This window comes from Vanessa cardui, chromosome 7 (assembly GCF_905220365.1).
Source record: "Vanessa cardui chromosome 7, ilVanCard2.1, whole genome shotgun sequence".
NCBI lineage: Eukaryota > Metazoa > Arthropoda > Insecta > Lepidoptera > Nymphalidae > Vanessa > Vanessa cardui.
The window spans coordinates 25,757-41,835 of NC_061129.1; the positions used below are offsets into that span (position 1 = coordinate 25,757).

General features: G+C 37.1%; 2 protein-coding genes across 2 annotated transcripts; both read left to right on the forward strand.

Moving 5' to 3' along the window:
* The first annotated feature begins 1,109 nt into the window (after positions 1–1,109).
* Positions 1,110–2,012, forward strand: LOC124530897 (putative OPA3-like protein CG13603). Its single transcript, XM_047105263.1, has 4 exons — positions 1,110–1,275; positions 1,416–1,602; positions 1,675–1,754; positions 1,851–2,012. The coding sequence occupies exons 1-4, from the start codon at positions 1,192–1,194 to the stop codon at positions 2,010–2,012; spliced, it is 513 nt and encodes a 170-aa protein (XP_046961219.1). The 5' UTR covers positions 1,110–1,191.
* A 1,731-nt stretch (positions 2,013–3,743) lies between these two features.
* On the forward strand, positions 3,744–4,917 carry LOC124531285. Its single transcript, XM_047105796.1, has 3 exons — positions 3,744–3,966; positions 4,082–4,158; positions 4,465–4,917. Exons 1-3 carry the CDS (start codon positions 3,762–3,764, stop codon positions 4,732–4,734), a joined length of 552 nt encoding a protein of 183 aa, XP_046961752.1. The 5' UTR covers positions 3,744–3,761; the 3' UTR covers positions 4,735–4,917.
* The last annotated feature ends 11,162 nt before the right edge of the window (positions 4,918–16,079 follow it).

The window sequence follows — 16,079 nt, forward strand, 5'->3', positions numbered from 1 at the left end:
TCTTCATAAATTTATTAGTGTATTGAAGGTTTAGTGGATATTTATTACATTTTTTGACATTGCTTTTCGTACTAGTAGATTTAGAACAAACCGGTCAGAATTATTGTAATAGTATCTCAAAAGTTAAGGGTGGGGGACGCTCTAATTTTAACTTTGTAATAGTATATCTCGAAACTGGGGGGTTTGATCCATATGGTTTCAAGGCAATTTTTGTTATATTAAATTGGGGAAGTCGATTTTTTTTTTTCGAATTAACTTTTCGCTGTATTTTAAAAAATAGTTATTTTTCGATAATTTTAAAAACCAATTTATGGATTATCAGAAACGGCGGAGAACGAGCCAGGATAGACAGACGGATAGACATGACGAAACTATAAGGGTTCATAGTAGACTACGGAACCCTAAACCCTATCCTACTAAGGACCTAGCCGTATATAAGTATAAAAGACGTTCTCTACATTAAGAGTCAGCATTGCACCCGTGCGAAGTCGTGGCGAGTCGCTAGTATTAATTAAATGACGAGCTGATTGTTGTTCGTTTTCTCTAATCATATAAAACCCGGCTGCACGCGCACGCGCGCTGCGCATCTCAACACTCAATACGGAACCGCAGCTAATACGCGTCCCTAAATGCTATTTAATATGAAGATTAATTTTATTACTGCATTGTAATTAATATATCTTTTTTTTATTATTAAATGCTTCGAGCTCACCGATTTTTTAAGTTGCAACCATTTTTTGGTAACTGTCAAAACAAAGTCGCTGTCTGTCCCTGTGTATTTTGATTGTTATGATGATTGGTGGGCAAATGGACACCTGAAGCGTAGTGGCCACCACTGTCCATAATAATTGGCGACCGACACACAACAATACTAAAAATACTGCTTGAGTTACACAGTTTTCATTTATAAAGCCTCTGGTTTGTGAAACAAATCATTTTTTTGAGTAGTTTTTAAGTGAAAACATAATAATCTCTAATACATCAATATTAAGGTTTATTCGTGCCACGTTAGACCTGCTTGCTGTTTGACAGTACTCAGTTTCCGCCAAAACCACTGACAGCCGTACTCGATGTCACTGTCACATATTTTCGGTGCTGATAGTGAGATGAGCTTACACTCGTGTCTCGGACATGTAAACTGAAACAAAGCTTGTAAGTCCAAGTGAGAAGTCACGCACAGAAGCCGAAGAAATGGTGGGTCATCAGTTCCCAATGTTTCGTTTCGCGACTCTCATGGCCCGACAGCTTAGCTCGCCCATCGCCGCACGAATTAAGGTTCAATCATGTACTTTTTCCAACCTTATGTATGGTGTCAATTTAATTGTCATGGCTGGCGAATATCTTCTCGCTCGTATTGACTTTGATCTATGGCATCCGTTGAGACGCCATAAACACACCCACATTGCAATCGGCAGAGATACGCAGTGTCCCACCCGCGCTTCGGCGTCGCCGTGTGTATCCGCATCGCGAACTTCTTCCACTGGTGCGAGTGGAGCACGCGCGCGTGGACGCTGCGGCTGGCGGGCGTCGCGCTGCCGGCCAACGCGCGCCCGCCGCCGCTGCCGGTGCGCATGGCGGTCAACCTCGGCGGCGACCTCCTCGGTAGATCATTCGGTGTCTTGCTAACCTTAAATAATTCCTCGCATTTAAATGATTAGGTTATTCACATTACAGGTGAGATCATAATTTTTTCTTTGGGTTCACTTATAATTATTTTCGAAGTCAATCGTCAGGCAAATAAGCAAGAGGACAAGGTAACCGAATTACACCAAAATCGACTTCAGTCAGTAAATCGAATGAAAAAGAAGTTTCTACAACATAATTTTTTGTATTTTTTTTTGGATTTCAAGAAATTATACGAGAAGTCTGAGTGGTTGGCGATCGCATTGTCGCTGGAGGAGCTGCAACGCGAACTGAGGCTGCAGCAACTCGACATCGAGCGCTTCCACTCCACGCTGCTTCAGCTGAAGTCCCTCCAGGAGCAAAGTGACAGTCCCTCGGAAAAACGCTGATGTGATCTGAACGACCCGATCAATATCATACTGAACTATAATGTACTTGTTTATTTTTGTTAATCTTGTCATAAACTTTAAGAAACTATTATTTTTGTTTGAGGTAATAAGAATATAAAATTTTACTTTCACGTAGAAATAAATCAAACTTGAAGTCCGCGCAGCGGGTAGTCTTCTGTATATTTTGATTCTTGAAATTTATTTTCCATAAATTAGAGTGTTCGCGGCATTATTTCTCATTGTAATGAGTCAGAAATAATATCTAAGCATAGTATAGGAGTGCGAGCTCAAATGATCTATGAGATAATTAATTTAAATTTTCATGTATTTTGCTTCGTTACGGGGCGGTTTATCTCTGTAAACAGGAGAGATTGATTTTCTTTATTCCGCGTAATCTACGGCTAATAAAACAATTCATAAATCACAGCGGATCGGTGAGGAGGTAATAATGGCGGCAGTGCAGACGAAGATTAATTACTCCGCCGCGCCGGCCGACTCACTTAAGCCGCTGACGCGGTTCTCGTCATAACTTTACTTTTCTGACCTTAAAAAACTTCATTAAGTTTATCGCCGGTCGATGAAGTGTTACGTAAATATGTTCCAAAGCAGGAGGAAACATCTTTATTATTTGAACTGACCGTAGCATAATGTAGCCATTACACGCTGTGTGTCGAATAAGGTATTAATACTTTAATGTACTCATATTTTGCACAATCACACCAACACATATGTATATATGTATATTTATGTATATATGTATGTATATATATGTATATATATATATAATAAAAATTAAAATCAGTTGATACACTGTTGAGTTTTTCCCCAGGATATCTTTGTTCCAAAGCAACAAAATCTCTTATTTGTCTTTTTAGTGGAATACTTTCGAAATCATAGGTTATATAATATTATAAACTAAACAATACAATATTAAGTGAATGTTATTTTGTACTTGTCTGACTTTGCATACAACTTAGAAGATTTTGTTGATAATTTTCAGCATCCAGGCAAAAGACTATCTGACTCTAAATTCGTGTAAATAATTGTAAAATATAAAAGACCAATACACAAATGATTGAAACACCATTTATATTTGTTGTCGAAATATTCTATTTTCCGCCTTTGTATTTGCAGGACACGGCGCACTTGTGGCAATTATCTAAGGTATTTTATATATTTCATTCAATCTCGGAAAGAAAATATCATTAATTAATGAAATGAACAAACAATGGCAGTACACGGTAGATGATATCATCGTAATTATAATAATGTTATCAATGACGACGGATTATACTTTATACCTTCGCATAAGAAATTCTAAAGCATTTTACTGGATTTATGAGTAATAGCAATAGAATATAAGATTAATTGTGTTTGTATTTTTGAAGTAATGCATGATGACTCTGGTTGCGTTTATTTCATTTGTCTTTGTGATGTCGGAGGAGTCATCCAGACCTTGAGTCAGTCAATTTCATGAATGTCACAATATGGACCTGTCTAAAGCGTTCCAGTGCCAACAACATGGATGTCATATTAAGGATATTAGTTTTTAATCACAAACCACCGCCAGTTGCTTTGATAACAAACACTTTTCAACATACAGACTACCAGACCGTGGTACATTGTATGTATATAACTATGCGTTTGCAATTATGTATAAATGAGCGTAAGAGAGCTATAAGTCCACGTGTAGCTAATTATGGCGTAGCAAAATGTTCGAAGGCACATTTTACGGGTGTTAGTTGCCTAATGAGCATATATGTTGTCGGCCGCGCGCAATATCTACCAGCAGTCGCGACGGTCGCGACAGTCGCTCACACAACTCCCGGCATGGACGCGGCACAACTCTCCAAGAAGCTGAAATTCCTCGGCGCGTGGCGGCTGCTGGCTCTGCTGGCGGTGTTCCCCGCCGCCTTATCGGACAACCTGCCGTACACCACTATCGCTGAAAAGAGTAATTACAATTCCAACTAAAGTCACTCCCAATGTCATATAGTAGTCGACTCCGATTTAGTTTGTACGAATAAAGAACGATTTAATGATAAGTTTTTGTTTGTTTGGATCGCTAGGTATCGCGGGTTACAGGGTGAAGGAAACTTCGAGCTTCACTATTCCCAATTACCAGTGCAGCGGCTTCATCGACGAGGTAATCATTACTTTATTACAGGATTCAGTGCGAATCCAAACTGAAAGGAGAAGAAAATGTCACGTGGAATCTGAATGGGTCAAATTTGATTGAGCAGCGTGGCGGAATAAGCTCCTCTACTGTAGTGTACTCGTGGCTGTGGTACATTTACAGGCTGTTACCACTTGTTTCTCCAGTATATCTTTAGAAATCACTACAACTATAGCTAGGAACCAAGATTACCAAATTAAAAAAAAAATGTACGTGTACTTGTACGAGGACGTCATATGTAGGACTGTGGAAGTATACTAATTTGTATGGTTTCAGTCGTTGCTGTGCGGCCTCGGCGGTGTGGCGGGGGCGGTGCGGGTGATGGTGAAGGAGGGCTCGTCGTTCCCGACGGTGCGCATCAACCGGCACCTCCGCAACGTTACCATCCTGCGCTCGCAGGACGCGTGGGGCGTCTGCGCGGGGCAGGCCGCCGTGGAAGTGTACGTGGGCTGTCTGGTGGTGGCGCCGCAGAAGCGGCCCCGGCGCCAGCGCCGCTCCGTAGCCTCTCTACCCGCAGCATCCACGGAGCGAACTCTGCTTGAGTAGATAGGAAGCGATTGCATTTTAATTCGAGACGAAGGGGGAAAGCGAGTGCCGTCTACATTGCTATTCTTAAATATTGATTTTGTTAATACGAAAACGAAGCAACACTAATATTAACTGACTCCACTGTTTGCAAAAGCAATTGTTTCCACTTTATGCAGTCGCTTAGTAAAGACCAATCTCAGATTATTGTTTTACTCGTGATATTTAGCTCTTGTTTCTTTGGATAAAACATTGTTATAGTGCGTACTCAAAACATTCATAAAATAATGATAACTAAACAACTACTTTTTGGTGCATATCGTATCATAATCCGCTGAGTCGATCAGAAGGATTAAGGGGGGATACACTCAGAAACAGATAACGACTTTATATATTTATCGATAACTACGTGATGACGCCGCGTCAGCGGTAACGTAAATGAAAAGTAAAATAAAGCTAAGTGTATACATTATTGTAGTGTATCACTTATTGTGACTCCTCTCACTGAATTAATGCTTATTTTTTTTTATTTTTTTATCTTATGGTATAGGTTGGCAAACGAGCATATGGGCCACGTGATGGTAAGTGGTCACCATAACCCATAGACAATGACGCTGTAAGAAATATTAACTATTCCTTACATCGTCAATGTGCCACCAACCTTGGGAACTAAGATGTTATGTCCCTTGTGCCTGTAGTTACACTGGCTCACTCACCCTTCAAACCGGAACACAACAATACTAAGTACTGTTATTTGGCGGTAGAATAACTGATGAGTGGGTGGTACCTACCCAGACGGGCTTGCACAAAGCCCTACCACCAAGTGCTTGTAATTAATGAGCTCGGATTTAGAGATTTCGGTACATTATTAAAATTATATAAACGAAATAAATAAAGAGTCTTTTGATAAATTTTAATTATATTCCCTTTATATTAAATCTAATTATATTCCATTCATTATAATCGTGTCGACTATCAAATGTAAATTTTGTCACGATATTTGTTATTTTTACAATTTGATGTTTATTTTTTGTGGTTTCCGGCGCTGCAGAATATATCCAATCCGGTCTCAACTGGTGGGTCACGAAAGGATTTACTGATATCAGACGAGTTTTGATTCCTACAACCAGTGTTTTAGAATCGCTAAGTATTTTATTATTTAAGAGACGGTAAAGATATGGGATATTTAAAAAAATAATATTCTCTTACTCGGCGACGGAAGTCGATGCTAGGAAAGATTTCAATTTGATCAAAAATAAGTCACCGTGCAAAAATAGAATGCAATTTGTTTCGCATTACAGAGTACTGCTGAATATTTTCAAGTAAAGGTTTTCCTACTACAATAAAAAATAGAAAAAAATACAATATGTATTCAAATTAAAATAACAATAACAGAGTAAGAAGCAAGTATTAAAATTAAGCTTTGATCTTTTAACAGACTTTATAAGTCTGCTTTGTCATCAAGTCCGAAGCGATGTAGCGCCGTCTTGTATTAGTTAAAAGTAATATTATTATAGTGAAGTCCACAGTTTTATGAAGGATTTTTAATAGCTCGATATAAACTGGAGATATGCGCGAGGGTAAATAAAATAATATTGAAATGATAGATCTCCAAGTGACAATGTACCGGCGGTCGTAGCTGTGTGTCGGACGTGAGGACGCGTTCAAACAGCGAAGTGTCGGCGTGTGTCTCACTCACAGGAGTCGCGTCGAATCGCGTCGCGTCGCGTCGGCGGGCTCGTGCGTAACGAGGCGTCTGATTGCGTCCGGCGCGTCACAATACACTATTGTTGCACTTCTGCAGAGGAATGAACGGCGACACAAAAGACGTTTGCTTGTTATAATGAGAAGGGAAGCAAATAACTTTATGTCGATCTATGCATCGCATGGACGTGCTCTGAGTCGGACTCACCTCCCGTATCCATACATGTTTCGAAGGTAAATAATGTAAAGATTCAATTGAATGTATTCGGTTAACAGGTTCGGCGGCAATTCTCAACAAATCTTAAGTAGTCTCCGAAACAGGATTTCATTAAGCGTTCTGTTCCGACAGGATCGACGGGCTGAGTGCGCAGTGGGGGGGGGGGTCGGCAACTTCGTACCTCTCGAGCGAGCAACTCGTGTTTACTGCAAAGCAATTGCACTAGTCTACACGCTAATTAAACCGAACATGCCCTTGTACTCTCAGAGAGCGCGGTCCTGAAGCGAACTAGGTTGGAATGTGTTTTTGCGGCGTCACGGAGTCCCGGCGAAGAGCTCGTTTAATTGCAGACGAAGTGCGAACAGATGGAAGCGATAGCGCACGTCTGACTCCAGCAATCTCGGCCGCGATGGAGTCGCGCTCCACTTTGTGTTGTTAAACTATTTACTCAGCACAATTTATAACTCGGCCGGTTAAAATAAATAAACATCATTCATATGAAAATATGTTTCCCTTCTAGCGCGTCGGTGCCGTATCGACCACTCTCCATTAGTTCTGTCACCGAACAGCAATTCATTTCTGCCTCTGGACTAGTGACGTAGTCCTTGACGGAGTTAGAGTTATTTTTACAGTGACAAAATTTAGTTAAATATAACGTTAGTTACCTTCTTTGTTTATCTGGGTAATCTTTAATTCCCTCCAACAATTACTTATTGTTACTTAATTTATGAAAGAGCCTTATATTGGCTCTTCGGTGTGAAGACAGGCTTACAGGTTGCAAAACCACTATTATGCCGTCATCAAACGGCCGCTCCATCCTTGCTTTTGCCTTACTTCGTTTATTTAATTGTGTACGATATTTTATTACTATATATTAATATAAAGGAACATTTATTTTCCTCGATATTAACAATTCTATCATAGATTGTATCATTAAGACGCGCACATAATCTATCTGATATACTATATTCTGTATTATAATATCGGGACGAGTGCGCCTGATGTTAGTATATCCAGGCGTAAGTCGCAGTAATGGACCATTAGTTGGCCACACTCGCAGAGTGCACGCGTAAATCGACATGTCGCCGCCGACTGCGTGATCGTGGTTTACTAACTTTATTCCGCTTCGGACTCGGGGCATTCTCATCCGAGAGATCGGCGTCATCAGACAAGTGGGAAATAACACGAATCCATTTTGAGGACAAGAAACACGAATCACTCTAACTGATTTTAGTAATGTTTTATTTTATTCAAATAATTTAATGATTGAATAATTCAATTTATATTAATTATTTGGTGGTAGGATCCTATAATTAGGTGGAGCAAGGTTCCTAAACTCAGCTCAGATTTAATGTGTTTCAGTTTGAAGGGAAAGCGAGTGAGTGTAACTACTAACACAAGGGGATAAAAAACCCTACTTCCCAAAGTTGTTGTTTTTAAATCGAATGATTTCACATTTGACTTTGTAGCTCCAGCTTACAATTCCATTATAGCACGGATGGAGCTCGGAGCCACATCTCGTAAACAGATATGACATAATATTTTTAACCGACTTCAAAAAAAGGAGGAGGTTCTCAATTCGTCGGGGCCTTTTTTTTTTTTTTTTTTTTTTTTTTTTTTATGTATGTTACCGAATTACTCGAAGATGGCTGGGCCGATTTTGACAATTCTTTTTTTGTCTGAAAGGGCATGTTTTACAGGTGGTCCCATTGTCAGGAGATCAGGATCTGATGATGGGATCCTGGCGAAATCGAGGGAATTCCTCAAATTTTATAGGCACACCTATAATGATTTTGGTTTTATTCAAAGTGCCTTGGTCATATGCTCACGAAAAGTGACATTTGATGAAGTGGAACTGATGATGAAGACCACAACTGGTAATCAGAACCTATTAGTAAGTAACTATTTTACGGGTTTAGTTCTATTTCTTTAAGATAGTCGTCAAGCAATTGATGTTAGTAAACATGCCTATGATGAAGTCTAGCTGATGGTGGATTACACGGAGAATTCCTCAATGATTAACGGCATTGCATCGGGAAAAATGGTATTGTCTAATTCGCGATGAGCAGTTAACATTAGGCTATTGTAACTTAGGTAACGCTTAATTTGAGTTGCAGTCCACATCGTATTGAAACGGGGTTGAGTTATGTTTAGAGTCGAAAGCCGAAATGTACTGAGTATAATAAAGTGAATGATAAACACTACCAATTGTAATTATAAATAACAAAACAACACTGAAAAGCATTAAATAAATTTTTATAAATAAAAAAAAACCGCCTTCAAAAATGAACTAAAAAGAAAAAAATAATCAGTTATATCCATATCCAATTTACGATTTTTTAATCACCTTTTGAAGTCGGTGCCAACAAAGTAAATAAATTCCTATATTGAAATCATTTAATTTGTATCGATAGTAAGGTTTGTCTAATGGTGTCATCTATACAATAAATAGATTTAGTTTTTGTATGTATGTATTATGTATTGTGTACCTATATTAGCAATGTCGGCACCGACTTTGAGAGGTGATTAAAAAATCGTAAATTGGATATGGATGTAACTGATTATTGAGCTACAATTATTCATGAGGCACCAGCGAGTACATCTGCAAGGCGTTACTGCTCTTCTGTTCTGTATTTTATATTTTTATTTCGTAAATTTTTATCGGTTGATCAAATAAATACTTGTACGTACTAATTTTTATGACAATCGGTTGCACAGTGTAGAAGTATTTTTATCGCAGCTCCATCTGGTTGCGAGTTACATCAATGGGGATAGCATAATCACTTTCTATTTCAAAAAGCACATGTGCATAACAATTTTCATTATGATCGGTCAAATACTTTCTCAGTCTATAGATGGTAGACATACAAACACGTCCTATTTATTAAATATATAAATAGCCTATCATTTGCGCAATCATGTGTTCTTACCGTATACCATTTTTTGTAAAGATCGGTTCTGCCGTTCTCGAGTTATAAAGGGACATACAGACAGACAGACAGACAAAAATTTCAAAAATGGTAAAACTGATATTAGTCAGTCATGAAATGAATACTTATGACGAAACTAGACAAAAAAGTTGAGTGTGTAGACTAGAGATTTGTATAGTAGTAGTATAGATATAGATATAGAATAGATGTAGTAAGTTAGCTTCATCATGACATGTGATCAATGATTTAGAAAAACGCTACTGAGCTAGAGCTGTGTAGTGCATTTCAAGAAATGAAACATTCAAATAATGAATGTGGTTTGGATGACACTCGGGTCTCGGTTGTTTCGGCTGCAATCGTCAACAATGCGATGTACGCCTGGCTCCTCCGGGCCCTGTCGTGAGCTCTTATCGGCGAGTGCTCATCGCATAGCACTTCGCAGCTCGTCACGGCCTGGCCCTCGACGGGCCATCGTGGTGCAACAAGCGGGCGCGTTATTTCTTCTCTTCATAAATTAAAGTTTTAACAAAAAGCCACGCCACGGGCACGCGCATCAACAATCAAAAGAAAGAACCGAAAAGAGCCCCTTGATTGGCCCAGTAAATTATCGTATAAAAGGTAATTTGTAAAAAAGTTAGTTATTTCTTAAAGTATTCTCGTATTGTTTTTTGATAGACATACTGTAAGGTTTTCTTGGCTGACCCCGCCTCCAAATATAGCAATAATTATAACTACATTATATAATCGTAAATCGACTTTTAAGTAGTCTAATATTTTTCATTTCATTTTACCTAGGAGGACTCTCAAAAATATGTTAAATATGCAATTATTTTTATTACTTTTTAGTGCATTTTTATTTTTTTTAAAACAGTGTTTTGTTTGAAGTCGGTTTTTCTTTTTGTTAAAATTTTATTTATTTTTTGATTTTAAGTGAAGCTGATGTAGACTAACATTTTATTCTTAATGTGGATAGATTAAGCGTGCCGTTAATATGAATCAGAAACTACTTCGGGGACAATTTCAAAAGAAACTTTCGAATAAAGCAAAAATAGATTTTCGAAAATGCGGCTTTAATACGTCATGCGGCATAAAGTACAAGGTACCACCCTCGAATGAGCTGTAATCGACCTCAGTAAAAAAAACTTTGCAAAAGAGCTATTCGTATGCTATGTCGTACATCATATGACATCACATCATATACACAAAATTTGATTAAAGACAGTAAGAAATTCTGTCCCAAATCGCACCCTAACTGTAATCCGTTTAGGAGTTCCGTCAATACATAGTATAAAACAAAGTCGCTTTCTCTGTCCCTATATCCCTATATCTTTAAAACTACGCAGCGGATTTTGATGCGGTTTTTTTAAATAGATATTGTGATTCGAGGGGAAGGTTTGTGTGTATAATACATGAACAATGTAGTAAAGAAACACTGATAAAAATTTGGAAGTTTGCAATGTGATGTAAATAAACAAATTCTGTAGTATATTTAGCGTCAGTATTGCACCCGTGCGAAGCCGGGGCGGGTCGCTAGTTGATTATAACATTCGACTATGACAATTACATGAACATAACCACGTTATGGAAGGTGACTCAAATATCCAAATAACGTATAAATAAAAGATACGGCCGAGTATCGCTAACGTGCTCCTCAGAATTGTTCCGTTACTTTGTCACGAATCCTATGCTCAGAGCCTTACGAAACTTTCACGAAACTACTCTTAAATTATATTATTTCTAATAAAAAAGGAATAATCATAATTCCAATTAATCATCAAAGGTCCACCCAGTTAAAAGTTATGAGGTTACAAACATAAAAAAAAATACAGACGAATTGATAGCCTCCTCCTTTTTGAAGTCGGTTGAAAAGTGCAAGGACCCTTATTGCCGCTTGCCAGTTTTGCTTGTATATATATTATACTTTCATTTATAAAAACATAAATCATAATATAAATAACGATTACAGTCTACACGGGTAGATTCTACGTTAATACTGCTCTTCTTGTAATATTCCTTTCCATGGAAATTACACTAATGGTAACTCAACTAGGTAATCGGAAACATTATGAAATGTTTTATGGACACACCATTATCTTAATACAAATGTTGGTTTTACTGAAATAAGTAATATGCTAAAGGATAAGTAAAAAACGCTGTATATTAAGCAATACAATTTTAAAGCAATCCACTTTGTCTGAAATAACAGTTCCGGGACAAAAATAAAACCGTTTATACTTCAGGGAACTCGTTACTAAGACGAATAAACAGTCGCTCAACTATTTCTTTTGCGCTACAAGAATGGCACCAGCTTCGAGCAGTTAATCCAATTCATTTTATTCAAATTTCTAAGAGGAGGAAAATACATTTCGGAAAATATATTTAAGAACTAAAAGAAAATACAACGACGTCACAGAAGTAAATACGTCACCTGCGGTAGAAGTTACTTCCACCGTTGAAGTAAATAAGCGTACCTTACTGCTACTTGACGAGTATTCGAAGTCGTGCACTGTGATGTTTCGTCCAAAAGGAGTTATCAACCGACTTCCAAAAGGAGGAGGTTATCAATTCGTCTGTATATTTTTTTTTTATGTTTGTTACCTCATAACTTTTTACTGGGTGGACCGATTTTGATAATTTTTTTTTGTTTGAAAGGTAGTGCTTCCCGTGGGGTCCCATTTTTTTTTTATTTTTTTCCGATGATGGTATCCATATGAAAACGACATAAGTCTTAAATTTGCATTATGTATATGCGCGACAAATAGGTGAATAACTGAAAATCACGTTAACCAATTTTGATAATTCTTTTTTTATTATAAAATATATACTTCAAGGATAATTTGGTGAAAGTTTGGTAAGGTTCTGAGCACAGGATCCATGACAAAGTAACGGAACGGAAGGGAACGGAACAATTCTGAGGAGCACGTTAGCGATACTCAGTCGAATCTTTTATTTATAGGTTATTTGGATATTTGAGTCATCTTCCGTAATGTGGTTATGCTTATGTAATTATCATAGTCGAATATTATAATCAACTAGCTACCCACCCCGGCTTCGCAAGGGTGCAATACTGATACTAAATATACTACAGAATTTGTTTATTTACGACATCACATCGCAAACTTCTAAAATTATCAGTGTTTCTTTACTATATTGTTCATGTATTATATACACAAACCTTCCCCTTGAATCACACTATCTTTTAAAAAAAAACGCATCAAAATCCGTTGCGTAGATTTAAAGATATAGGGATAGAGAAAGCGACTTTGTTTTATACTATGTAGTGATGGAACTCCTATACGGCTCGCAGTTAGGGTGCGATATGGGGCAGAATTTCTTACTATCTTTAATCAAATTTTGTGTATGTGATGTGATGTCATATAAATATAGTTGGTCTTTTTCAAAGTTTTTTTGCTGAGTTCGATTACAGCTCTTTCGAGGGATCCTTGTAGTTTACGCCGCGTGACGTATTAAATCCGCATTTTCGAAAGTCTATTTTTGCTTTATTCGCAAGTTTCCTTTGAAATTGTCCTCGAAGTAGATTCTGACTCATATAAACGGAAAGCTTAATCTATCCATATTAAAAAAAATAGTTAGTCAACATCAGCTTCACTTAAAATAAAAAAATAAATAAAAATTTTAACAAAAAGAAAAACCGACTTCAAACAAAACACTATTTTAAAACAAATGAATATGCACGAAAAAGTAATAAAAATAATTGCGTATTCAACATATTTTTTAGAGTCTTCCTAAGTTAAATGAAATGAAAAATATTAGACTAGTTAAAAGTCGATTAACGATTATATCATGTATCAGCCAATAAAACCCTACAGTATATCTATCAAAAAACAATACGAGAATACTTTAACAAATATGTTTTTTACAAATTACCTTTTACACAATAATATACTGGATCAATCAAGGGGCTCGTATCGCTTCTTTCTTTTGATTGTTGGGGCAAGGGCACCGTGGCTGACACCGGCTCCAAATATACCAATAACTATAACTACATGATATAATCGTTAATCGACTTTTAACTAGTCTAATATTTTTCATTTCATTTAACTTAGGAAGACTCTAAAAAATATGTTGAATACGCAATTATTTTTATTACTTTTTCGTGCAAATTCATTTGTTTTAAAACAGTGTTTTGTTTGAAGTCGGTTTTTCTTTTTGTTAACATTTTTATTTATTTTACTTTATGCGTCTGTTCGTGTTACAGGCGCGAATTAGCTGCCCCAAAATTTTCTGGAGAATAATTATAATGTATTCTCTCTAATTAATTTAAATCGGTCAAAAAATATTTTTTGTTAAAAATAAAGTAAGTACCGATGCGATGACGTCGAGTCGTAATGTCAAGTGCAATCATATACATATATCGCAGTGTATACTTCCTGGGCTGTTATTAGTGAGTTATAATGAGGTCGCCGGTCCCTCGGCCTCTCGACTCCCGGCGGAGGGCCGCCGCAGTGTTTCATTAACAGCGAGTCCCGCGACGCGGGCCGCACTCAATCAAATCATTGCTTACACCTCGATGACCGCTCTTAGCTGTGTAAAAAAATAATAATTCATAATTAGTCACGTGCAAAACTTAACGGGCTGTTAAAGCTTATTTTTATCCAGCTCGACGTATCGTTGCCACGAGGCAATACTAAAATGAGCGTATATCGTTATATGCGATGTAATTTGTAAGCGCTAAGACAAAGTTGTCGTAAACTTTGAACGAAATGCCAAAAAGCGGTTAAGTTGTGGTCATTGTGCGATGTAGTTAAACACGTTTTAAGTAAATCCCATTATGTGAACAATAATTTTCTCGATAAAATCAGCACACCGAGCTCGTAAGATTTCATTAGCTCGGAATCTTGAGCCGCCGTAAAAGCGTAATGTAAGAAAATAAAACCCCTTCGGAGTGGTCTGTCACGACTCGCGGGCGGCGGGTCAGCCGGGTCGGCCATTATGGCTACAATTACTCATTCTCGCATAATAGCTTTTGTTATGCCGCGTTTAATTATTTTGCTGTGGACGCGCTTTATTTAATCTTTTAATTCTGTTACTTGAGCCTTTGTCCTGGAAAAAAACAGCAATTGTGTCTTATTGTGTTGGGAACTCGAGGTGTCCGCCCCGGGGACCTTTTGTTCGAGAGGAAACTCTTTGGAATTCGAGTAACACTGATTATCGAGTCTGCGTTTTGTTTGAAAATTACTTCAGAACAGGCAGGCTCATAATGCAGCTATCGCCGGCCGACTTTATATATAAAGAATATATTTGATTAATTTAATTAACTCTTAATGCCTATTCCTAAACTACTCCAGTAGTAGTTTATGAATAATGCAGGTGGCACGTTACTGAGAAATCTAAACCAATTCCAAATCTGAATTACAATGAATTTCAAAATAAGTTTCAGTAACGAAATATTGTATCTGGAAAATGTCACTGAAGAATCCATCACTATAAATCGCTGTAAATGACGATTTGCAGACGGAATACAGTAGTACCCGATCTAGCAATCCATTGCCGTGTGATGAGTGACTTAAAAGTAAATTGAGAATAACTAATTCTGGAACTACATTACAAATCGACTGCATGCCTTTATTAATATAATGAAATGTGTCAAAAATAAAATGCCACATAACTGATAAGTCGATAATAATATTTATAAGGTTCTATTTAAGCAGCTCGCCGGTCGGTAAAGGCGAAATGATACATAGGAACTATATATAATATATATAACTATATATAATATATAAATATATATATAACAATACTTTTCTCGAAGCGATTCGCGGCTGTTTCGCAACCCGCTATATCTTCGAAGTTGACAAAGCTAGGAGTTTGGGTTTTCGGTGACTAATAGTAGGCATTAGATCAAGCTTAAGTTCGAAATTACATGCCAATTGAATTAATAGTTTAGGATTTACGATCGATCAAAGTTACACCATTTTGTTACTCACTGATTCACTGACCGATCATCAAAAATCTAAGGTTCTTCTAGCAGACTAAGAAACTTCAAATCTTGTATCAAGATAGGTCATTAGCCACATATAAAGGAAAATTATAAAAACATTAAAAAATAATATACCATAGAAAACAATTTTTTATTTGCGGTTTGGCAAGAACATTGTGTATGGCTTTTGACAGCATTGTTAACTTTGTTCGTTGTTTAAGTATTCAATTTGATGAATACATACATAGAATAGAAAATAATAATATAAATCTAATACATAGACTATAATTAATACAAATTAATACATAAAGTTCATAATTCTTTAAATTTTAAAGCTCCATTGTATAGCGATAAATATTGTATGCGTGCTCGGGCTCAGGAGACAGCAATGGCTGAATATAATCGACTCCGAAGTATTTATCGCCCAGACTTGTCTACCTTAGAAGTAACGAAACCTCAGAGAAGAAACAAAATAGATAGAGATGGAGAATAGGTTCTAAGCAAAGCAGTAGCTGGATTCCAAGAAATTATGAGGTCACCTTAAAAAAAAAAAAAGAAATACCCTTACAAAAAA

Excerpts from the sequence above, each read along its gene's own strand:
- LOC124530897 (XM_047105263.1), top strand. The coding sequence starts at position 1,192 with ATGGTGGGTCATCAGTTCCCAATGTTTCGTTTCGCGACTCTCATGGCC. Across the intron at positions 1,603-1,674 it reads CCTCGGCGGCGACCTCCTCG|GTGAGATCATAATTTTTTCT; the intron begins GTAGATCATTCG and ends TTCACATTACAG. Across the intron at positions 1,755-1,850 it reads CAAATAAGCAAGAGGACAAG|AAATTATACGAGAAGTCTGA; the intron begins GTAACCGAATTA and ends TTGGATTTCAAG.
- LOC124531285 (XM_047105796.1), top strand. The coding sequence starts at position 3,762 with ATGAGCATATATGTTGTCGGCCGCGCGCAATATCTACCAGCAGTCGCG. Across the intron at positions 3,967-4,081 it reads CACCACTATCGCTGAAAAGA|GTATCGCGGGTTACAGGGTG; the intron begins GTAATTACAATT and ends TTGGATCGCTAG. Across the intron at positions 4,159-4,464 it reads GCAGCGGCTTCATCGACGAG|TCGTTGCTGTGCGGCCTCGG; the intron begins GTAATCATTACT and ends GTATGGTTTCAG.